The sequence below is a fragment of the Mus pahari genome, chromosome 4, assembly GCF_900095145.1.
Source record: "Mus pahari chromosome 4, PAHARI_EIJ_v1.1, whole genome shotgun sequence".
Lineage (NCBI taxonomy): Eukaryota > Metazoa > Chordata > Mammalia > Rodentia > Muridae > Mus > Mus pahari.
The window spans coordinates 112,034,601-112,060,645 of record NC_034593.1 but is presented as its reverse complement, the minus strand read 5'-3'; the positions used below and the strand labels follow the sequence as shown (position 1 = coordinate 112,060,645).

General features: G+C 40.3%; 1 protein-coding gene across 1 annotated transcript in view; it reads left to right on the top strand.

Moving 5' to 3' along the window:
• Ndst3 (N-deacetylase and N-sulfotransferase 3) overlaps positions 1-26,045 on the top strand; it is a 145,806-nt gene that overhangs the window by 41,355 nt on the left and 78,406 nt on the right. Inside the window, exons 3-4 of the mRNA XM_021195526.2 lie at positions 9,452-9,539; positions 15,299-15,453. Coding sequence (XP_021051185.1) covers positions 9,452-9,539; positions 15,299-15,453 — 243 coding nt within the window. The remainder of the gene's footprint in view (positions 1-9,451; positions 9,540-15,298; positions 15,454-26,045) is intronic.

Genomic DNA, 26,045 nt, shown 5'->3' with positions numbered 1-26,045 from the left:
AAGGAAAGGAAAGGAAAGGAAAGGAAAGGAAAGGAAAGGAAAGGAAAGGAAAGGAAAGGAAAGGAAAGGAAAGGAAAGGAAAGGAAAGGAAATCTTCCTTAGTGTATTTCAGTAGTGTTATAGAACATCCCACAGTGGTAACTTATGCACGATGGAATCTTTCTGCCAGTCATGAGGCCGGAAGGCACAGCAGCTTCTATGTGCACCGAGACCCAGGTCTCTCTTTCCAGGTGGAACTGTGTTGCCATATTGCCAGGAAGCAGATGATGATGCCACATCCTCACCAGGGGAAAGGACAGAAAGGACAGGCACCATATGTAGTTTTGCATAAGGACCCCAGTTCATGCAGGAGATCCCCATTCTCATGACTCCAACAATCTAAAGCCCCCCTGGATATTACACATGGGTGACTAAGCCTCGGTATTTGAACACTGGGAACAAATTCACATCATAACAAAATTCAATTTTTCTATTTTCTTCCTCATAGCTTTCTGATCTCATGGGCATTTTAGGTTCTAGAGGAATAAAGCTGATTTGTAAAGTATACATGTGTGCCTTTTTCCCAGCTTGCATCAGAGAAAACTATACAGCATATCTATCCATGCAAAACAAAGTTTGCAGTCTGATGTGATACTATGGAAGGGGGTTATTCAAAAGACTTATTCTGGGTCTGTATGAGCCACTCATAGCTTGCAGATTTCTGTGAGTCTCGTTTTCCCCCAACAAGGGCTCATTCCAGTAGTAATATTTACCAACCCGATTAATTTAACTATTTTACAGTGCATATATGTATCAAAATGTGATCCTGTCCACTGTAAATATATGTTATTTTATTTCTCAATGATACCTTAATAAAGCTGAGGGGATTTTATCCTTTGAAAATAGAGGAGACAAAGGAAAGCTACACCAAGATTATGTAACCAAAAAAATTTGGCAAATTAAAAAAACCCTATATGGGGGGAAATGTGTCTGTCAGAAGTAGCAGAAGTACTGAAGACCTTCAGAGGTGAGAAATGGTCAGGACTCTCACAGAGGCCAGTGTGGCCAGAGCCGGGTGAACAGAAACCTGACAGGGGCTGAGACTGAAGCCAGAGCTAGCCAGCACAGTGACTTCTGGAAACCAGCCCTCACGGCTACCCACCAGCCGAGGCCTTTTGAACTCACACTGTGTAGGACTTTCTTGATGCTAGTGTGGAGGACAGAGGACATCTGTAAGAGTCCATGAGTCGCCGAAGAATGATACCCGGGACTCAGATAGAAAGTAAACACCAAGAATGTTTTAGTCTGCAGAAGTCCAGCATGCTGGAGTCGCCCATTACCAAGACAGAGAGACAACCAAGTGAGCTCGAAGGCACACTGGGATTCCAGGGTAGATGAGCTTTGTTGGACTCTATCTCTAGGCATTCCAGATTCATTATGGAAGTGTGAAGGCTGGAGCCTGGGGTTCTTCCCGTTAGTAACTGACTTGCCAGGGTTTGCCTGGACTTGCCGAGTTCTTAGGCCTGGTCTCCTTAACTGCCAATTTGAAGTCTGTCGTGGAATCAACCTAACCTTCTCAAACTACTGGGGAAAACCACTTTGCATGCAGCACCCATTTAGTAAGAGTCAGCTGATCCCATATACAGAGACATGGATGCTCGCGGCTGTGCCGCGTAGTCTTCTCCTCACAGAGGTGAAATTCACTGACTTCTAATTAGCCATCCAGTTAAAATTAGAGTCATATCCATTAGCATTTTTTATTAGCAGATACAGGCACTGCCCTTACAACATAGGGATCCCCAACCCACGGCTCATTTTGCACCTCTTCCCACCTCTGAGAAGGAGTCTGCTTTCCTTCTGTGTGAACTCATACACTGCACATAAGTAGATCCCTCCAGTATGTGACCTGTATGCACACTTTTAGCTTGCTTATGAGGGTTATCTGCGTTGTGACATACATTGGTACATTGGTTTCATGGGTAAATCCTATCACATTGTATGTGTCTATCACAATCTGTTTATCCATTTATTTATCAATGAACAATAGGAGCTATTCTCATGATGTAGTGGTTGTGACTCTTGTTACTATGAATTACTGTACAGCCATTTGTGTAAACACTTTTCAGAGTTTGGAGTATACACCTAGATGCGGAACTACTGGATTATAAAGTGATTCTATTTAGCTTTGTAAGGAGACACCACGCCATTTCCCCATTGGAGGTTGGACCATTTTATAATATGGAATGGTGATCCATTTTACCATGTGGAGTGGCGGTTCTTTACTGACCCCTGACCCTCATAAGCTCCTGCTCCCTCCTACCTGCCTTCCCAAGGGTGGAGCTGCCTACCCTAAGACATTGTGCTTTACCCAGCATGCACCCTGATCAACCTGGCTGCTTCTCCCAATCTGGCTAAAGAGAACTTTTATATTTTTAACCACAGAGAAAGGTTCTTGAGGGAGAGAAACTGAGGTTTCACATCCTAATTTGAGTCTCAGGGGTGGAGTGGGGGTGGAGGGGGGAACCAATGTCCAATTTGAGACAGGCAGGCAGAAAGTCTCCCATCTTGCCTCTTTGTTCTGTTCAAATCTTCAATTGATCTGATCAAACTCCCTAAAAACAAAAAAGTAAACCAGCAAGGCTCCACCAATTCTCATGTTAATCTCCTCCAAACCAGCCTCGCAGACACCAACTACCTGAGTAACTCAGATCCCATTCAAATTGCAACAACAAAAAAAATTAACAAACAAAAATAAATTATTTTTTTTAGAAAATTCCATTCTATTGACATTTTCATCAAGATTCAATCAAAATTTTACTCCTAAATCACTGAACAATCACACTTGCACACCAGACTCCTAACATCACGCTGAGACAGTTTAAATGTAGCTACTGCTTCATGAAGTGGTTAATCAAGCCTCAGCCCCACTTTGCTGTTAAAGCAGAAGTGGAAAGGTGCTAAGGACCTTGGCCATGCGTGTTTGTAAGCACTTAGCATTTTTTACTTCTTGGGGAGGATAGGTAACATTATTTACATGTATAAACATATTCATGACATGTGAAATCCTTTTTTTATAAGTAGTTAATTGAATAAGGCATAGCTAGCGTTCCCTGAAGTTACTGCATTATAGGGATTTGTGTACTGCTTTGTAAATTTAGTTTTTTCTTTTAGAAGTACATCAGTATTTTGTCTATTTATGTATATCAGCCAAACACTAAATAAAATATGCATAAAAATCTCAAGCGTTCAAGAAAGAATAGGACTTAATAATTTTCTGTTTCCTAGTTACAAATCGTTTTTGCCAATTTCAGTCTAACAACTGTTTTAAGAAAAATATCCCCCAGTATATACAATTTTATAGTCTATGCATAATGTATATTCTAGATGAGTTAAAAGATAGAGCAAACACTTTATTATACCTTGTAATTCTTTCCCCTTACCTTCCATACAAACACATATGTCCTTATTCTACTAATACAAAGCAAACATGAAATTCATTAATATTCTGGTGAGGAATGGAGGACTCAGTAATGTCCTTTAGAAAGAGGCTCAGAGCCCTGTGATGGTTGTTAACATAACCTGATGAACCCCCATTTTGGTGCTAATAGGCACCCACATTACTAAAGAGACATTCGGAAAAGAGCTGGAAACTAGAACTGTGGGCACATGGTTTTTGTTGTTCACATGACTCACAAGAGGAAGCGGAGATGGAATTTTGTGGCAAAGCAAGAAGTTTTCAAGCTTGGTAAAAAGAAGGGCCACTGGCCCACTGGAGACACAACTCTATTGTTCTACATTAGGGTTTTAGAGACTTGGAGCCATTTCTCCATGTCATCTGAAATGGGTGAAACTATTACACTGAGTAGGCCTGATGCTTGGGTTCAATGTGTGACATAGAGACACAAATACAGGCCTTTGCAAGCAGCTACCCTATTGCTTTTATTTAATTTAGCAAATATAGTTACTTATAGTCTTGATAATACTTTTTTTTTCTCGTGATGAAAGCAACGTACTTGTTCTAGTTTGTTTTCTGTCTGTGATAAAACACTGACCAACACAAACTTAAGAAGAAATGATTTATTTGGCTTATACTTCTGGGTCATAGTCCATTGTCAAAGGAACTCAAGAAAGGAACCTGGAGGCAGAAACGGAAGCACGGACCATGAAGTGACGCTGTTTATATTCTTGCAACCACTCTTACTGAGCCTGCTTCCTTACACAACCCAGGACCACCAGCACAGTTTGGCCCTGTCTTCATTACTCATTAACCATGGAAATCCCCCCAGATATGCTCTGATGGCGGCAATTCCTCAACTGAGGTGCTCTCTGGCCAGGTTTCTCTAGTTATTGTCAAGTCAAACTAACCAGTACAATACTCAACATTAAAGTATCTTCCTCATCTTCTATTGTCTCACCAACCTAGTCTATTCACTTGTAAATGATAAATGAGTTCAAAATATAATCTAGGTGGTATGAATAAGAAGTAAAAAATTAGCAGCTGTTCTTCTGAAGAGTGCCACACATTTGCTGAATACTAAAATGACTCTCATACAAAAAAATGTTTTGCAATTATGTTTAATTTTAATTTTTGCCTCTCATTTTCTCTCTATGATATATTCATTCTGTTAAGGAAAATTGAGTGAAATCCAAAGACACATAATAGCTTCCATTTTACTCAGTCCTTGGAGCTCAATCTCTTTAAATTGGATCCTTTTTTGCCTTTAACCAGATCTTGCAAATGTTCTTGACTTTGCATAATGAGGACTTGAAAAACTAAGAAGGAACGGCATATACATTCAACTCTAAAAAAATGATTTTTAAGTTTTTGTGAATTATGTTTGAATGCAAATGTCATATAATTTCATTGAACACTGTGTTCCTTTTTAGTACTCCACTAAGCAATTTCAGATTTCCTGCCATGTTTGTTTGTTTGTTTGTTGAAAGTGGGTAGAATTACTTGTCCCTAGGGATGGTTTTCTAATCATGTAAATACAGACTTATACAGAGAACAGGATTAACGTTTGCAAAAGTGGCAAGAACTCAAATGTACAACGCACAGAAATGATCAAATCAGTTCTAGTACAGCCATTTGATGTGATCAGCATTCTGGTTTGCTTAGAAGGTTTGATTTGGGGATGAAAGGATAATGCCCATCCATAATACACTGTCGAAAAAAAGATACAAACATGCTTTTTAAAATTCTAATTATACCATACTCTAATTAAACATAGTCCTTCATTTCACAATGGGTATCTCTGGTTCTAATTTCCTTGTGTCTCCCTATATCCACATCTAAATGGATTGTCTTAGTAATCAATGGTATATGATATTGTATATCGTACTGCTAAATACACACTGTATACTGGAATTCCTAAAAATAAACATACCACTTTTCAATAATGAAGACACTTGAAACTGGGCCCTATGCTTCCAGGGCTCCTGCACCAGCCATTGAAGAGATGTGGCCATTTGCCTTTTCCTTCCGAGACTCTACTCCCCAGAAAGGGTCTATTTTTCAAGGGTTTTTTGTTTTGTTTTGTTTTTTTTCCATTTTGGTGTTGTAGCAAAGATTTTATTTATTATTAGTTTTTTATATTGTCACATCATTTTAGACACATCCCAAATAGAGACTCAAAACAAGGAATAATTGTCTAATATTTGTTCATAGCAATGAGCACAGTGCCTCAGGTAACTATTTCATTACAGTAGTAACAAGCTTAATAAAAAGAATTTTGTCTGAAAACATTCCCAGGTACTTAAACTTCTCGCACAAAACATTTCAGTGTATTTTGTAACAATGTAAATAATGCATAAATATGAGACAATTTTCTCATGCACATTCCCAAAATCTGGTTTCTAAAATCAATTAAAGTATGAAACGTATGGCTGTTTATTCTAAGTACATAAATACCTTCTGGACACAAACTCTCTCTTCACCACGTGTTGTCTACTCAGTTTTTACCCTATGACCACATACCTGGGAGAACTTTAGGGAAGAATGATTGACTTTGGCTTCTGGTTTCAGAGGCATATTGATAGCATGGAGGGTGTGAGGGAACAGCGTACTACACCTCACGCACAGAGGAAAGGAAAACAGACAAGGACCGAGACACGCTACAACCCTCAAGGGTGACGTCTAGTGTCCTACTTCCTCTTCCCTTGGTCGCCTCCCAATAAAGCCACCATGTGATGAATCCACTTAGAGTTGGTTCAGTCAGTGAGTCAGAGCCCTCAGGATCTAACCACCTCTGGGATGCCCTCATGGGCACCACCGGGTGTACCTCACTAACTTTTTTTAGCACGTCTCAATCCAATCAGCTTGACAATTAGAAAGTACTGTCTCACCATACATAGCATAATTCATAACGCCATATGTTTCAGTATATCTTTTAAGTTCTTAGATGTTTGTTTTTTTTAAATGTGTTATAAATGTGTGAAATATTCAAACTGGCAAAATCAGGGGTAGTTGAGTCATCAGAATTCGTGTATTCTAGTTGTCAAAGATATTATTTTGCAAGAACTTAATTTAGTTTCTAAGGCTCAGGAATAAGAGGTTTGCATGTTTTCTCCTAATAGCGATTGTGATCATAACTATATATTAAATATGTACATATGTATGGTCACACACCAAAGGTCACTGAAGGATAGTTCCAACAAAAGGGGCACACAGCAAAAGGAAAGGACAAGGACATCCTGGGTTTAAGGAGAAGTCATTAAATATGCAAGAAATAATTTTAGAATAGATTTTGAATATTTATTCAGTGAATGAATAATTAAACGGTAAATTGGAATAAAACAGAAAAAAAAAAAAAAAGAGAAGACTTAAGAAGGGAAGATACACAGGAAAAGTTAGCCAGGATGTTCAGCTGAGGTGAAACAATGACCTACTAAAAGAATAGGACAGGTGGGGGATGGGCAGAGAAATCATGTGACTCACATAAAGACAGCAAACCAAGTATTAAATGAATGGTATATGGACAGATAGAGAGATGGTAGGTAGACAGGTGACTGGTATGTAGATAGAGGACAGATACATAGACAGGTGATAGAGAATAGATATATAGAGAATAGATAGGTGATAGGTAGATAGATGGTAGTAAATGATAGGTGACATAAATAGAAAATAGAAAATGGATAATAGAATGTAGGTAGATAGGTAGGTAGATATGATACATGATGGATGAATAGATGGATAGGTGGATGGATGGATGATAGATATAGCTTTTTGGCTTTTTAGCAAACTTAACTAACCACTCCTGCATGTACGATTTACCCTTATTATGCTCTGACTTGGAGAACTCTTTTAACTTTACAAATGAAGAACTAAGCTCAAGCAAGTGCCACAGACTTCCCTTGAGCACTCAGTGGTAGCAACCACCACGCAGCTGCTGTGATGATTTTAGCTGCAGAGATGGCAGAGCAGCCACGCTCAGGGCTGCACACACATCACATACCAGGCACTGGATCAACAGCAAACACCGACTATCTCATTTAATCTCCAGAGAGAGCTCTGCAGTGAGTAGTATTACCTTGACTTTAACAATGATGAAACTTGGGTTTGAAATAACATACCCCAAAGTGGAAGCACGGGAGATTCCGAATTCCAGTTAAAGCCAGCTGACTTCCAGGTCTGTCCTCTTAAAGACTACACTGTAAGTTCACAGTCCTCACCACAGGAGCCAAAAGAAACAAGGCTCAGACCTTCTGCTTGCACAGCACCCTTCCTGCAGATTATCCCCAGTGTGGAAAGGTAAGAAGTTCCTTTCTTCACTAAGGCACATTCACTTGTCCAGTTTTTTTTTTTCCCAATGCTCATCCTATACCACACCCAGGCAAGATCTTACCTGTCTCTAGCAACACCGGCATCAATTAGACTTTATACTCTCATAGTGGGGTGTGGATCTCCTGCAGCAGACCTTCTACCCATCAATGTCATGTAGACCCACATAGTATACCGTTCAATCCTACATATTAAGGAGTTGATTCTTGCAAATGAAGAAATGTTAGGAAAACAATTGCATACTTACACTTCAATAACCAATGATTAGTGAGGTGAGTTTAAGTTGAGGAAGCAAGGATTTCATTCTCTGCATCCACACAGACTCAGTTGTATTTGGATAAGGCAGGCAATCTTCAAACGGTCGCTGAATAGTAAGGAGACAGAACATGGCAGTTCAGGCACTACTGAGCATCAGTTCTGCTATTAAAGAACACAAGGGTGGTGTGGGCCTGTATGTACCAAATCGAAGGATCCAATGGAAGGTCAGCGCAAGAACCCAATTTGGGATCCTTTTGTCTGTGAACATAAGCAAGCCATTTACCTCAGTTTCCTCCCATGTAAAAATGAAGTGTTAACCAAGATCTTTTTGAAAATCAACAGTGCTATTTATGTTTGGTTTAGGTGAACACTAAGTTATAACCATACACACACACACACACACACACACACACACACACACACACAGACAATGACAAGGGGAGGAGGCAGAGTAATTGGTCATTGGAATTTAAATAAGAATTGGGAAGTAAGGGAGAAGACACAATGAAAGTGCAGTAAACACTCATAGACAGACTGCAGCACTAACAGAAAACCATCCTTCAAAAGTGCCCCTTACGAGAAGTGCAATATGTGTGCTCTCGCCACTGACAAGAGCTTGACACAACTTAGACAAGTGGGGAGGATTATTGATTTTGGCTCACAGTTTCAGTTCATCGTGGTAAGTGGATCAGAGTAGAGAGTTTACATCATGATGTCCAGGTAGCACAAAGAACACAGACGAGAAACTACCTTTTTCTCCTTTTTTTTTTCCATCTTCTTTTCCAACTTGGTCCTGAGTGATGCTTTTCTTATTCAAGAGATTATTTCTCTTAGCTAATCCCACCTCCAGATTCTCTCATGGGAACACCCATAGATACACTTAACTAATCACATCGGTGTTTCTCCATCCAAACCAGTTGTCAGTCAAGATGAGATATCCCGAATATTTGCTTGTTTTAATGAACCAATTATAGATTCGCTGTACCTTCTTATCTTCTTGAATAACCATCACTATCTTTTGGAAATCTCAGATTTAAAAGTTAAAATGTTGGTGTTTTGAAGAACAAAGATATATCTGAGAAATGCCAGTATGTTTTTTTTTTTTTTCCACATATGTTCTTGCGAAACTGCATTTAAAATGAAAGTCCTTTTGGAATTGGTTATCTATGTCCCTGAGAGGTAAAAAAGAGATATACTACACCACTTCCTTTATACATATGGATTAAACTTTTCCTTTCACTTTGCTTTCTCCAGCCAACATTTTTTTTTTTCAGATTTCCCATGAGCTGAAACGTGAGTACGTATGTGTATGTGCTGCCTAAGCTTACCATTATCCATGATCCGCCGTGTGATTTGAATAGCGTGGTCTTACTCTCTGAATGTCTCTCAGTACCTTGTCACCCTGAAACGCCTCTTGTTCATTCTGTATTTCAGGCCCTGCTTGACACTCAGAATCTTTTGCGCACACAAATCACAAATTTTACATTCAACCTTGGATTTTCAGGGAAATTTTATCACACAGGTAAGACTCCTCTGACCACTCTATTTGAAATTGCACTTCCTTCCTGGTCCCTTGTTCCTGCTTCCTTCATAACTTTCCCCTGTTTTCCTTTAACTCCATTTCATTTAACTCCATTTAACTACTTTTAACCTTTAGAAAATGTTAATGATTCTAAAGCTTGTGGTATTTTCAAATGCCCTTTCTTTTTTGCTGACCCATAATTTACATATAGAAAAGTCTATAGTAACAAACTATCTTTAGTGAATTTTCACAAACTATACACAATGTAACTCTCAAGCAGAGCAAGAAACTATTACCATCCCCCTACTTCGATCCCCTGGGAAGTCCCTACCCTTTTGATGCTAATACTTCTATACTGCTTCCTTGGCTTCCAGTACCTTCTTAGCTACACCTAGCTTCGACATAAGTATAAAATTTGCTGTATCCAGCTTTAGTTGCTGTTGTTCAACCTTCTGTTAGTCATGTGAATTTGGAGCTTAGATTATTCTTCTCCCTTTTTATTTGTTGGTAGTGTTTCATGTTTGAGCATGCTGACGCGTTATCCACCCTACTGCAAAGCAGATGGTTCTCTTTAGCCTTTGGCATTTCTTGGGCCATCCTGTCAGATGTTCACCCTTGTTCCTTAGAGGGCTTAAGTTCTTTTCTGTTGGCTCTCAGCCACCAGTGGAGTTGCTCAAATGACACACACACACACACACACACACACACACACACACACATATATATATATATATATATATATATATATATATATATATATAAACTTGAAGAGGAAAAGCCAATTGATTTTACAAACTGATTTTTCCAGTGTGTTTTCCTAGTTGTCTGAGGACTGGGCTTCATATGTCATGTTGTTTCCCTTTTAAATTTTAGCCCTGCTGTGGGAATATAGAAGTTCACATGGTGGTTTTGATATATATTTCTTCTATGAACAGGAAGTGAACATCTGCACATGGTTGCCGGCTATTTGAGATCCTCTTCTGAGGACTGCTTATGTCACTGTTTCCTTCTTGTTGCTTATTTGTAAATTCTTGATCCATTCTGCCTGATGATTTCTCAGTTAAATGCATTGCGAGCTCTTTTCTCTCACAGTCTGGGTTGTCTTTACTCTCTCTCTCTGTGTTTTTGAATAATGAAAATACTTAACTTTATGTCAATTTTATCTTTTCTAATACCTTTTGAGTCTTGGGCAATATACAAAATCAGCTGTGTGTTTTGCCTACCATCCATAAAGTCATAGGTAAATAAAAAAGAGTGTAATCTACTATTCCATCAACAGAGTTGAAGAGGTAGATTTTGGAATCATACAGTTGTACTGAGTGTAACTTTAAATAGCTCGGAGATGCCCAAGGTTTGGAAGACTAGACAAGTCAGTCCTCTCCACATTGATCTATAATTAATAAAGTCTCAGACACAATTCTAACAAGTTTCTTGGTTGATATTGGTAACATTCCTCTAAAACTTATATGAAAATTCAAATAGCCAAGAATAGCCAAAACAGTTATGAGACAGAGGAACCAAGCTGCATAGCTGCACCAACAAACACTGTTAGTAATCCAAAGTCACAGTCAGTAAGATGGGTGGTGGCAGAAGCTTAAATGGGGGAGAGAAATGCAGTCCACAGAAACTCAAACGCTGACCACAGGACTTTACTGTGTAAAGAAGGTGGCTTGACCCAGAGCTGAAAAAAAAAAAAAGTCACACAAAAAAATAAGTTCCAGATCGATCACAGGTGTACAGTTTTGTGATATCAAATGATTTCTTAAAGCAGAAAGATAGGGTGCTTCCTGTGAAAGGATCTCGGGGAGCAGAAGCACTGGTTCTGGTTCTGGTTCTCGCAACACTAGGCCTACCATGCTGCTGCATTTCACAACAGAGAGTACAAAATACCAAAAGAAATAGACGTCCACAGTCACCTCCATAGCTGTTACATGCTTTGCCATCTGGAAAGAAAGGAAAATTAAGACACAAGGAAGGACTCAGAAAAGATCCTGAATATGCAACATATTTGAAAAAGTTGTATGTCTAATACTGTCACTGCAGTTCATGCCTGTAGTTTAATGAAAAAAGGATTTGAATTTTGGTTTCCAAAAAGTTCCACCCTCGGTCTGCATTGCCCATCATGTCTAGGCCTGTGTCCAGGCAGAGCATCACGGAGCTGTGGGTAGTAGAGCAGCACTGACCTCATGACAACAGAGAGACAGAGAAAGGAGATGGGGGAAAGTGTGTTCTCAGACACCCATCTCCAGTGAACTACTGTCTCTAACCACACCCTTCAGATCTCTACCACCTCCCAAAGTAACACCACCAACTGACCAACCCTTCAACACATGAGCCAATGGGGTATTCATTCCATGTTCAAATGAAAAAGAGGGTGATGGGAGAAAGAACTATAGAATTAAAATCAGGACAGGCCAAACTCAGGAAATACACAAATCGAACATCTCCTGGCAACTCAGTCTTCTTCCTTCAATACTGGATGCTAGAAATGATGTCATTTGTCCAACTCATTCCTTCTGAGCAATGAAAGGTGTGTGGTGTGTGGGGTGTGTGTGTGTGTGTGTGTGTGTGTGTGTGTTCTTTTTCCTTTTAAGAAAAGCATTTCCCATAGCTCATAATGCATATGCTCTCTCTAGATCAAGGGAAGACCTGCGTAGGTGGAAAGTAAAGTCAAAATTGGAAAGATATTATTATCTATGTATAAGATGAAAGGTCTCACACGGTTTAGCCAGCGATGTCTAAGACGAGATATATTATTTTTCATGAGAACAAATATAAAATTTAATATTCAGGCTTTATAATTAGATGTTATGAAACTTAAGTAAAGTTCATTGTCTTCCTTTGTAAATAATTGATTCCTTTCTCTGTTGAAAACTGTCCTTTTTACTCAGCATTGAAGAAGAGAAAATGGCGCTACTAAAATAGAAAAAAAAATGTTTCAGGAGAAAGCTTCCTTCCTTTCTTTTTTTAAGTCTTGCTGTCTATATTTAGATATTCTGCCTGTGTATATGTTGGGGCACTACATGTATGACTGATTCTTTGTGGAGGCCATAGGAGAATGTCAGATCTCCTAGAACTGAAGCTACAAATGCTTGTAGCATGCCATGTGGGTGCTGGGGAAAGAACCTTGGTCCTCTGAACAAGCAGCCATTGCTCTCAACCACTGAGCCTTTTCTCCAGTCTGATGCTTCCCCTTTTTATTTATTTATTTTTTTTAATTTAAACATTCTCTTGAATTTAAAGGGCTCAAAGTTAGATAACTAGTGAAGTGCCCAGACTGTCTCCACCCTGACTTAACCGGAATGCAATTTTCCTACAGAGCTTTGTAACTGATAGTCAGTCATTAGGGAGGTTATGTGATAAAACAAAGTTCTGGCCTCCACGGGTCAGTCAGGCTGGAACATATCAAGAAAACACTGAGAAGCAAGAACACCTACCCAGTCTGATTGCATCACCGAGTCAACAGAAAATGTAGAAAGCACTGTGGTATGTTGACTAAGGAAACTCTGAAGCTATATCTGGAGTCCACATTTGGCTAGTAAATAATAACTGTGGGCCCTGAATGTGGGGTTACTTAATTAAATTAGCACCCAGGGCCCCTCCTAACCTTTACTTTAAGGCATGCCTCTTGGACTCATTTGAGAAAAGAGAGTTTTCGGTGACCCTTACCTCACATGGATGTCAGGAGCAGCGTAGCGTCATAAAGCTCCTAACAACTGTCTGACCCGGGCTGAAGTCACAGTTGCTGGCAGTGTGCAATAGAAAACAAAGGAGAATGTACTGCAGAGTGAGGGTATTTTTTAAGATTTATTTATTTATTTTATGCATATGAGTACACTGTAGCTGTCTTCAGATACACCAGATCCCATCACAGATGGTTGTGAGCCACCATGTAGTTGCTGGAAGTTGAATTCAGAACCTGTGGAAGAGCAGTCAGAACTCTTAACCACTGAGCCGTCTCTCCAGTCCCTCCTCCCCCACGCAGAGTGAGGTTTTTTAAGTAGGCACACAGTAAAATAAGCTTTGTTGTTTGACAGTGCCCTGATTGGGCTCAAGCATTATTTGTCATAAGGATTTGACTTCTCCTTTCTGTCCTCCTTTGACTCCTCCAGAGGAGGCTGGAGTAATCCAAACATAAGCAACCATATGCAGTTCATTTGTTTTATCATAATCTTGAAAGTAATAAATAGATACTTCCGCTCAATATAATCTATTCTGATCGAAAATATACCCAAAGTGGAATTCAAGGAAGCCAGATAAATAGAGCTATTAAGAAAAAGGAAAGACATAAAATTACATTTCCTGAGAATTAAGATAAATCTCTCAGATGGCAGAAATTATTTCTCTAAATCCACCAGGCTTGCAATGTCTAAAAGTTGTAATTGCAATTTTACAACTGTTTCAGGAAAAGATAACTAACTCTCTTGAATCCTCTCTCAATAATGCCAAGGTCTGTTACTCTTTCCTCATTAAATACACTCTGAGCAAAGCAAGCTAGAAAACGAAGGAATAAAGACAGGCACACACAGGTCAAGACAGAAGTTCTGTGTGGTAAGTAAATGGGAGCAGAAGCGGAAGCCTAAGAAACAGCTTACACACTGGGGAGCCTGCTAACTCTGTCACCATCTCGTGACTGGGGAGGGAGAGCTCAGAATGAGATGACCACTGCAAAGCCTCACAAACCTTCCCTCTGCTTCCACTGTGATAGGTGAGGCAAGGAACAGCCAGGGAACACTGTGCACCAGCACTGCGACCAAACCAGAAGCTATTTTCTCCCATCTGAATATACAAGCCATGCCAAATAATTTACATTCCCTTCCTCTGTCCTACCATTTGTAAAAATACCTGTTACTCTGCTTCATTCGTTCCCTCTACACTACAAGCTGTACAAAGGCTCCATTAATTAGCCTAATTTCCTTGTGAATGATTCTATTTATTATTAAATGTGATACTTAAATATTAATTTTAAAGATGACTTTGAAGTACTTTGATATTCGTATCTCGTGGTTAGTAATGTTTTGTAAGTTTTGGAGCTAGGGAGACAGCTCAACAATTAACGATGTGTACCGCTTTGTCAGCGATCTGCTGCTAGGAACTATGTCAGGAGGTGGTGCAGTTCCAGGGGATCTTACACCCCCTTCTGGCCTCTGCTGGCACTACAGCTACATGCAGATACCCCAGAACAATCCAATGCCTCCAAAGCGATTATAGAAGATTGCTTGGAGGGCCGCGGTGTTTGCATCAGCACAGCACATATGCACATACCTTAAACTATAACTAAATCTTTTTAAAGTTTTGTCATAGTTTCTTATTGTTCCCTAACAGATTTTTCTTTGGTAAATTTTGGGTTAGATGACTTATATACATGTGAAATACTATAAATGGTGTCTTCTAAATAGAGTAAATAATAGATGATTGATAGATAAGTGATAATATAAATGATAGATGTGTACTAGATACTACATAGATGACCGATGATACAGAAAATAGGTAACTTATAGATACATATAGATGATAAATAATGCATATAGATGATAGATTAAAACGTAGATAGATGATAGGTGATAGATATGATATATAGATGATAGAAGATAGAGAAAAGATAGATACATGATTAGTAGATAGATAGATAGATAGATAGATAGATAGATAGATAGATAGATAGATAGATGGAAGATAGGTGATTGACAGATCATACATACGTACATATGATGAAGATGCAGTTGGAATTAACTAAATACTCATTTCTGTCCCTACAGGAACTGAAGAGGAAGATGAAGGGGATGACTGTCTGCTGGGGTCTGTGGATGAGTTCTGGTGGTTTCCTCACATGTGGAGTCACATGCAGCCCCACCTCTTCCACAATGAGTCGTCTTTAATAGAGCAGATGATTCTCAACAAAAAGTTTGCCTTAGTAAGTAACTTTCTCTACTACACTGACCTCTTGTACCGCGGGAAGGGAAGCAGGGAGGTGTTTGAATTAGAAACTGCCTCGAGGTTCTGCCTGCTGACTTCCCTTAAGTGGCTTTTCTCAGTAGATGTTAGAATCTTGGTATTATGTCCTCTCCATGTATGGCTCTTGTATGGATATATCTTTGTACCATGCCAACCTCATTGGATTTAATTCTTTGATGAGTCTAATTTAAGAAAGAGTTAACAAAACATAAGGCTCAGTTTCGTGGCCTTATGGCCAGCATTCATAAGAGGTATATCCTTTCTAGGAACTTCCTGCTGCACTGCACTGAGAGACAAACTGTATGCACAGAACAAGTCCACAGCAAAATGAGATACTCTGTGACCTGATGTCACACTTTAAGAACACAAGCTCTCAGTTACAAGAATAACTGTCATCGAGATGGGGAAGAATAAGTTGTGGTGGAAAAATGGGATTGAATATACCCTCCAAATGCACATAAAACTAGGGTATCAAGATGAATTAAAATGAGGTTGGGGTAACGGATCAAATGAGACCATAAAGTAGACACAAGTTGATGAAGATTTAGAAAACCAATGAAGAGATATCTCAAACCTGTTAGGACAGAACATTTGCTCACTGGCAGAAAAGTACGTTGGTTTATACTGAAGGCACTATGATTTGGGGCAGGGAAACTTACAGTAGAACTTCTAATACATACTGTATGAAAGGAAATGTACCCTTAGTCAGAGAGGACCCAAATCCATGTTCATGGATGGGATTCTACTCCAGCTGCAGAGGCCAAGAAATTTTTGCCAACAATACTATGGCTCTTTACTCAAATGTACACACAAACAAGTTCAAATTGGCAAACTATATTTCTTCCTTAAAGATATAAAAATCTAACTCTTTGCTGGGAGCACTTGCTCATATTTGTCTTTAACTTTCCTTGTTGTTGTTTTATTTGTTTTTGTTGTTGATGTTTTCTTTATTCACTTTACGTCCCAATCCCTGCACCACCTCTCAGTCACCACTTCCCACGGGGTCCTTCCCCCATGCCCCTTCCCTTCTCCTCTGAGAGAGTGGCCCCCATGGATATTCCCCAACCCTGGCACTTCAAGTCTCTGTGAGGCTAGGCACTTCCTCTCCCACTGAGGCCAGATAAGGCAGCCCAGCCAAGAGAACATAACCCACAGACAGGCGACAGCTTTAGGGACAGCCACCTGCTCCAGTTGTTCAGGACCCACATGAAAGTCAAGCTGCACATCTGCTACATATGAGCAGGGAGGCCTAGGTCTAGCCCATGTGTGTTCTTTGGCTGGTGGTTCAGCCTCTGAGAGCCTCAAGGGTCCAGGTGAGTTGGTTCTTTGGGTCTTCCTGTGGCATTACTATCCCCTTTGTCCTTCCCCATACTCTTTCATAAGGGCCCCCAAGCTCCATCCACTGTTTGGCTGTGGGTGTTTGCATCCATCTGAGTCAGCTGCTGGGTGGAAACTTTCAGAAGACTGCCATGTTAGGGTACTGTCTGCAAGCATAACAGAGTATCATTAACAGTGTCCGGGATAGGTGCTTGCCCATAGGATGGGTCTCTAGTTGGGCCTGTTATTGCTTGACCATTCACTCAGACTCTGCTCTATCCCTGCATTTCTTGTAGACAGTATAAATTTTGGGTTGAAAGTTTTGCAGGTGGGTTGGTATCCCTATCGCTTTACCTGGCTACAGGAGGTGGCTGCTTCAGGACCCATATCCCCAATTCTGTGAGTTAAAGCAAAGGTCATCCCCATGGATTCTTAGGTGCCTCCCCTATCCCAATGGAAACCAATTTTTTTTATCAGATTTATATTTAGTATCATTTTTGCCTTGTCTCCTGAAGTGTTCAGCACTACAGATAACAGGAATAAAATCTTTAAATTTTTGTCTTGTATTTGATATGGCAATAGCTTAATATGAGGTTTACATAATTTGTAAGTACATGTTAGTTGATTCAACTCCCATTAAGGTATTAGGCCTCCAGAGTGGCACTGATGCTAAATCTGAAGATGAAAAGAGCATGAGTTACATTTTCTAACTTAATGTGCATTGTTTCTTTTAATATTCCCAACAACCCTGAATTCTAAGTATACATATTCTCCCTTTAGGTGAGAATCATAGGATATACAGTAGGATTATAAAGCTCACTGCTAGAATAAAAGACAGAAATCCAAGTCCTCTAATGCTGCATAAATGTGACCCCCTGGGTTTCTTGCCCAACTCACTGGTGTCAATCTATCTAGTCTGCTGCTTAGTAATTGTGGCTGCATCCGGCCAACTGGGCAACATAAGGAAGTTGGAGAACTTGAGGGAGGACTCCCGGGGAACTCACCCATTGGCATCCTCTAGTCTCCAACCCAATGCTAAGCAGCTTTCCATGTGGCTGAGTACTGTTTACTCCACAGAGAAGCTGCTTGAAGTCAGCTGTAGGGAATTGGACCGTCTACTCATTAGAGGCAATAAACACACGCTTGACCCTATGCGAACACTGCATTTCTAATGGGTGATAAATACCCTGCCCTTCTCTTTCGGCTTGGAGGAACTTAATGTGAGCGTAAATGTTCCCCAGTAATATAGAGAGGGGAAATGTGCAAAAGGCAGCAGGTTGCCTTGGAAGCCAGAGGGTATTCAACCAAGAATGGCAATGGGGAAAGGCAATGTTTGAATGAGTGACTTAGTTAAAGTATATTTAAAATTCCCTTCCAACTAAGAATCTTAGACTCTGAGCCAGTACCCCAGGCCCTACTTTAACTGTCTGTAGTCAGTCAGGGCTGTTTCCATTTAATCAGTAAGTCTATCTGCATTGTTAGGTTTCATAGTTTGGACTCTTCTGACTCACAAAGGCACTGAATGTTCACTTCTGTAGCTTTGTATGATGGAAGATCAGACAGATCCTTTAAGCCAGCAGTTCTCAACCTGTGGGTCTTGATCCCCTTGGCGTTGAATGACCCTTTTACAGGGGCTACATATAAGATATCCTGCATATCATGTATTTATATTACAATTCATAATAGTAGCAAAATTACAGTTGTGAAGTAGCAACACAATAATTTTAAGGTTGGAGGTCACCACAACATGAGAAATAGCATTAAAGGCTCGCAGCATTAGGAAAGTTGAGAACCATTGCTTTAAGCAAACAGACTTGGTGGCTAAAGTCATCAAAGAAAATATGGCATTACAGCTGATCACAGAAAAATTTAATAACCAAATATAGACTAATTCAAAATTTTTAATTGAAAAGAAATTTTATTTTTATATTTTTAGTCTTGAGTTCAGGATTATAATATCTAGCTTGCATTTGAAATATCTCTTGTATAGCCTTAAAAACAGGATAAAATACTACTAGAAAACTAAAATAACATTATATATGAGCTTCAAAAAATCATTACTAATACATTGTCTCATATCATAGATTGAGCCTAAATTTTAGCATGTGATTTAATTAATTTTAATAATAAAATAATTAGTAGAAACTCCTGTCATAAAGCTACCTCCCTCTGTCGGATAATACTAACATTTGGAAGAGGTGTTGTTATTTAGGTTTGCTGATGGATTTTGTTGTTGTTAACTTTGAAATAGGGTCTCGTTGTGTGTCACTGGATGGTCTAGACCAGGGACTTTGTGGACCAGGTATTTTTTAGACCAACTTAGCTAGTTTTGAGCTCACAGAGATTCACCTGCCTTTGCCTCCCAAGTGCTGGGATTAAAGTCACGTGCCACTACACCTAGCAGATGGTATTTAAATTGCTATAGACAAATGCATTAGAATTAATAACAGTGAAATAATGTTTCTAGGGACTGAAAGGCTTCCTGTATGTAGCTTGTATTCCTGGTTGTGTTGTATAGTTCCTTGAAATAACAGCTCTGTTCTACAGTCTTCTCCATACTTTGTAAAACACAGTCATTCACCTTGGCTGGATTGTCTATTGTCATAACATATGGTTTCAAATTAGTGAGCACCAAACTTTTCCAATATGGAAATAACGATTATAATATATAATTTTAAATATGTTTTTAAAAACTCGCAGGATTTAAGGAATACATGATCAGCTTTCAATTCATTTGCTCGCAACTAAAGAAGGGAGAGATTCCTTTTTTAAATGTTTCAGTAAAGCTTTTTACTGAAAGGCACATCATGTTTTCATCTTGTATTAATATGTGATGCAAAGTATAATTTTAGTGGTCTTGGTAAAGGTAGAGAATTCCTGTCAGGATGAGTCTAATCTGAGCTGATAGGCCACCCTCCAGCGTAAACCAAGCGGCACAGTGCAGGAAGGTCACTCGTCATCAATCAGAACAAAATGACTGAAGCATGTAATTTACTTCATATAATGAATGCATGGAGGAAGGGGAGAGACAGCAAATGAAGGGACAGAGTGTCAGGCTCATATTCAACTTCAGAGGACTGGGATCCCATGCCAGTTCCTACAGTGTGGACAATGACAAGAACATTCTTCTTAACTCACTGTCACCTCATACCCTCCTCCTAGACATCTCAAACCTTGCCACAACTCAGGTACTCAAGGGTGCCATCTTCCAGTGCTGACTCTATAGTTAACAACAGTTTGAGTGTCCCCCCAAAAATGCCATGTGCAAAGGTGTGTTGAAGACAATGGCGCTAATCCATCAATCTTAAAACTCCGATACAGCTGCAATCAGTATATTCATAATGGAAATCATAGGAGGGAGCAAGAATTAGTATTTTTCTAACAGTCTGAGTAACTGTATAAACAGAGTGGTGTTTACATGCTGGTGTCCCATAAGTGACTGTTAAATTAGACCACAAATAGATATTCATTAAGATCCTGAGTCAATTATCTATGATCTCAAATTGTCTATTTTTATCAATAGACAAGCAGCATTGAAAAGACAGATCATTACTCAAACACCAAGAGGAAGAGGCGTGCCATGCTACATAGGCCATGTGGGGTAGCCCTGACTGTGAAGAAGGGCTTTTTCTATGATCTCCTTGTGTGAAGCAAGGCAAGCAGTGGGCTATGAGGTGCAGGCGCTACATTGGCTTCTTGTGCTTTGGCCCTGGGTGATTAGAGCAGAACACTGTGCCATTGGGAGTGTGCAAGCCCTGGAGTGGTGTGTCACACTGGGAGTGTACAAGCCCTGGAGTGGTGGGTCACACTGGGAGTGTGCAAGCCCTGGACTTGTGGGCCGCAGTGTGCTCCTGGGCATGACCTCATTACCTCCAAAAACTGGCTTCACAGTGCTCTCTTTTGAGAACCCAGCACATTCCCAATCCGTGACTACTAGCTACCATTTGTTTCTTTATGGGTAGTAAAAGTATCTACACATTAAATCCACAACATATTCTATCAATTGCTTTAAAATACATTTTTTTTTAATCTGAAAAATCTCAAACAATTTAGTGTATTAAACTTGATACTTTATGTAATCATCTCTTCATCAACTTTTATGTTTTTCTCATCATAAATATCCTGCAAAATGTTTCTCTTTGTTGAAGTAGAAGCAGATGATATGCACACCTTTGCACTCTAGCCTTAGCTAAAGCATTTCAAACCCTCCTGCCCCTGCTTGTGGGACCCAGAAAAGTCGATCTCGTGACTGGTAAATGTCATTTTAAATTAGTCATTTCTGGAAAGTACTTCCTGCTTAAACAACTTCCTTAGCGTGATTTCGTTTAAAAGATTTATTTATTTTATGTATGTGAGTACACTGTCGCTGTCTTCAGACACATTAGAAGAGGGCATCAGATCCCATTTACAGATGGTTGTGAGCCACCTTGTGGTTACTGGGAATTGAACTGAGGACCTCTGGAAGAGCATTCAGCAAAGAGAAACGGCTGAGCCATCCCTCCAGCCCCCCTGGCATGATTTTTATACTTACTTGTTTATTTAGTGAGTTTTGTCTTCTCTCTGTTTTACAACTCTGTTAATAGCAGAAGTCCACCGTGGCCAGTTACTATGTAGCTGGAGCACCTATCGAGTCACTAAGCATGCTTCCTCTTGCGGATCTTGTTTCTCAGCATAATCCCCACAGCCATCTCCACCTTCTATAAGGCAAAGCCGGTTTGGGAAGGTTAAACTCTTCCCTTGGACACACAGCTAAGTCGTAGATCAGACACTTGAATCTGAAGTACCCTGACTCTTCATCACCGTCATGCCAATGTTTCCTTCCTTTTTTCTATTACAGTCTTTGGGGGAAATCAGATTGCTTTGAGTACCTGATCCTATACCTCTGCGCCGGTAGTGGACTCCCAGTAGCTTCTCATAACTAAATAGTTGCTTATCCAAAAGACCTCAACGTCTACCTTCCTAAATTAAAACTTTATCAACTTGTTTTCTGGATTATGCATTTCATGTGTTTTGAACTTAAAAGATGACACTGTCAGTTTTTTTGCCTCCAGTGTTCTTGCGTTTCCATAGAGATGACGAAATCATAGAACATTAGTGTAGGAGTGTTGAAAACAGACAGGCAGGGAAGGATTGGGGGTGAACAGACAAATTGGATTAGTGTGGAAGTAATTATGGAAGGAAAATTAAAAGCCAGACTAAGTCAGTAGAAATAGGAGTACAAAAAGAGAGCCAAGGGACTGTTCCCTCTGTGGAAAGAATTGAACCTTTTATTGGAGAGATGAGCAGGTATATTGGAACAACAGGTCAAAACTTGCATCAAAGGAGGAGACACCAACCTTCCTATCTGTGTGTACTAGTTTATAGTCTTGAAAGCATCAACTCTAATTTATCCTTAAAGGTTCTATAGTTCACCAATGTAAGAAAACTCACCTCCCTCCTCTACAATGCCACAAAGCTTCTTATTTAAAAATAATTATTCAACTATCATTAAGTGACATTTATCAGGTGAAAACACCTTCTTTTTTAAAATTTTTATTAATCATTCCATTCATTTATATCTCAAATGATATCCCCCTCCCTGTTACCCCTCCACAAACCCCCCATCCCACATTCACCCTCTCCCCCTCCCCTTTGCCTCTATGAGGGTGCTCCCCCACCCAACCATCTTCTCCCACCCCACCACTCCAGCATCCCTCTACTCTGGGGCATCAAACCTCCACAGGACCGAGGGCTTCCCCTCCCATTGCTGTCAGACAAGGCCATCCTCTGCTACGTATGCAGCTGGAGCCATGGGTCCCTCAATGCGTACTCACTGCTCTTGCTTTATTGATTAGGGGGTTGGTTTTTATTTGTTGAGAGTTTTATACATTTGCATAGTGTATTTTAGCTGTTTTACTCCCATTACTTCTGTTATCTTCTCCTTCTTCAACCCAAGAACCACCCCCCCATTCTACTTTCATGTTCTGCGTTTGTGAGTGTGTGTGTGTGTGTGTGTGTGTATGTGTGTGTGTGTGTTGTCTTGCCTGCACTAATGTGAGTAGCAAGTTGTTTTCTGGATTCTGGACAACTTACCAGTAACTACACCATTGAAAAAATGGCCTCCCTCCCTCAACAACCATTGTCTACCAACAGACCCTCATGGAGAGTAGACCCTCCTGAGCACCTCTCCCATCCATAATGAAATGTCAGTGGGCACAATCATGTCCAGGTCTCATGGTGAGTTCATTAAATGCAATGTCTCTGTCATGACTGCTCCACCTCCTCATCTTCCACCTCTGATACTTCCCCATCTCAGGATGTTACCTGAGCCTTGTCAGGGGTGTGTCCATCTAGGACTAAGTGCTCCGCTCTCATTTATTCTTGGTATTTTGACCACTTATGACTCTGTTAATGCCACTCACAGCTGTAAGGAGCTTTTCTAATGAAGAAAGAGATCAGCATTCATTTGGGGATATAGAACAAAGGAGTTTAACATGTCTAGTTATCAAAACAGTTGTTCTAGGTTCTTCTCTAAAGGTCATGTCCTCTTGATCAGGTTCACAGCCATAAGCATGGCCTCCTTTCCAGAGAGAGGACCCCAAATACAACCATTAAGCAGTTGATTATCTCTCTATTAATCACGCTATTATTGCACCAGTGGGCACAGTTTGTTCGATACATTGGTGTTATATCTATCAGACAGGGTTCACAGCTGGGCAAGACTAGTGTCCTCCAATTGATGAATGGCTACCTAAAAATGTAGTATATATATATACCCAATGGAATTGTATTCAATTATAAAGAAAATTTAAATTCACACACACAAAAAAAAGAGCAGAACTGGAAAATGATTATACCGGGTGAGGTAACCCAGGCTCAGAAAGACAAAACCACAAGTTCTCCTTCATATGGGGATCCTAATTATGAGTTCCCTAGTTCTGCATTAGCCTTGGAGTGCCTGGAGAGGTTAGGATGATAGGAAGGGTCTCTAGAGAGGGAAATAAGTGGAAGGATCCACTGAAAGGGAGTGGCAGCACACTTGTAACAGGGAAGCAAGCAGAGGAGAGGCTAGAGGTGCAAAGATTACAGTAGAAACAGGGTGGTCCGGGGTAATGTGGTACGGAGGGAGACACAACCAAACGGAAAGAGTCGGGGAAACATGGAAACCTATTTCTTCAAGCTCTGGAGAGCGCTTTTGGTTGCCTCTGTTAGAGTTACTTTCTTGTGAATTCCTCTTCAGCTTACACTTCTCCAGACTACAGAAAGCTTTCATACTTTCTAATGAGAATGTAGAAAATACAGCTCTCAGTTCTGTCCACCCCCCCCCCTTTCCTCCAGCACAAACGCTAGTGTTCCTGCCAGCATGCATTGACAAACTGGTTTTATAAAGGAAAGATAAATTTAGTGCATGTGCTGTTGGAGTGGTCCCTCTCTGCCCACAGTCATGTGGACATGAGGCAAACTAAAAGCCTTTATGAATCTGTCTATAAATTCTCCCTGCTGTACTGAGCCGGATGTGGGGTGGGACAAGTTCTGCTTCCAGATCCGTGCACACTGCTCCTGATTTTGGTCTTTTCATTCTTCTGACTTCCTAGACTGGATACCATGTGTTTTCTGAGATGTGGCTAGAGAGTGGCCAAGATGGGAGGGACAGCAGGAAGACAAATGTCATGTGACACTTCCTATGAAAATACCTATTCCACATAGGATATTGATGACAAGACCAAAGGAACAGAAATGGCCCCGCCTAAATGTGGCTTAGCGAGCCAGGAGTTTATTGAGATAACTTGCAGGACCCTGAGCAACTGAAAAGCCCACCCCAGCAAGGTGACAGCTCAGAGACATGCATCCCAGGAGCTCCCTGCTGAAATTACAGACAGTTCATCCTGTGGACGAGTCTTCTCCCCCCCAAATTGTGAAGCCTGTAAATTTCACTATCTTCCTGGGCCTTGAGAGCTTGAATTTGTTTCCTTCCTTAGGAATGTTTCAGTTCAGAGAAAATGGCTATGCAACAATAAGTAGGAGCCAATTCTGCAGCTCACATCACTTTTAGTATTCTTTAAAGAGTGTGTGTGTGTGTGTGTGTGTGTGTGTGTGTGTGTGCGTGAGTCAGGCGTGGTGGTGCATGCCTTTAATCCNAGCACTNGGGAGGCAGAGGCAGGCGGATTTCTGAGTTCGAGGCCAGCCTGGTCTACAGAGTGACTTCCAGGACAGCCAAGACTACACAGAGAAACCATGTCTCGAAAAAAAAAAAAAAAAAAGAGTGTGTGTGTGTGTGTGTGTGTGTGTGCATGCATGTGTGTGTATTTGTGTGCATGCATGTGTGTCTGTGTATATGTGTGTGTGCATGTGTACATGCATGTGTGTATATACATGTTTATGCATGTATGTGGTCGTGTGTGTGTGTGTGTGTGTGTGTGTGTGTGTATATGTGTGGTGCATATACACTTCTGTGAGTGCACATGTGGAGGCCTGAAGATGATATCAGAAATCTTCTTTGATCCTACCCCACTTTATTCACCGAAGTATGTTCTCTCAAGCCCAGACATTTGTTAATGGTGACTATTCTGGCCAGCTTGCTGCGGCGATCCTACCACAGCCTTCTGAGAGTGGGAGCTACAACTACGCAGCATTTTCTTTGGTTCTGGGGCTGCAGGCCCTGGTTCTCACACTTGAGAGCAAATCCTTTAGCCACTGAGCTGTCTCCCCAGCCAAGGCTTTAGCTTATCGTAGCCCCTGTGCCTCTCTTTTCATGATTTGATGGGTTTTTTTTTCTTTATTTTCCACAGTATCAATTTCTGTTCCTTTTCAACTGTTCTTCTCTAACTGCCTCCAAATTTTATTCTCAGTTTTGGATCATTGTAGCAACTTACCTAATTTCCCAGTCTCCCATTCTTTTTATTTAATCTATGCCCAAACTGGGGAATATTGTTTTTTAAAAATAAATTATTCTGTAAATATAACAGAAATGTAATTTCAGAGTCTTGATTCCTAAGGAAATGAAGAAAGAGAAATATCTGGGTTCCAACTGGGAATCATACATTATACTGATTTCAGGAATTCTCACAGCCACGTATTACAACCAGCAGAGAACATATATCATTTCACTAAGACCTCATAGCTAGTGGAAGCTGGATCAGGGTTCCATTCTGATTTGTCAAGCTTATAAGCCCATATAACTACCACAGTTTTTCTAGCCGCAAGCCCCAGTGCCAGAGACATTAGTGGCCATGGTATCGATAGGTAAAACAAATG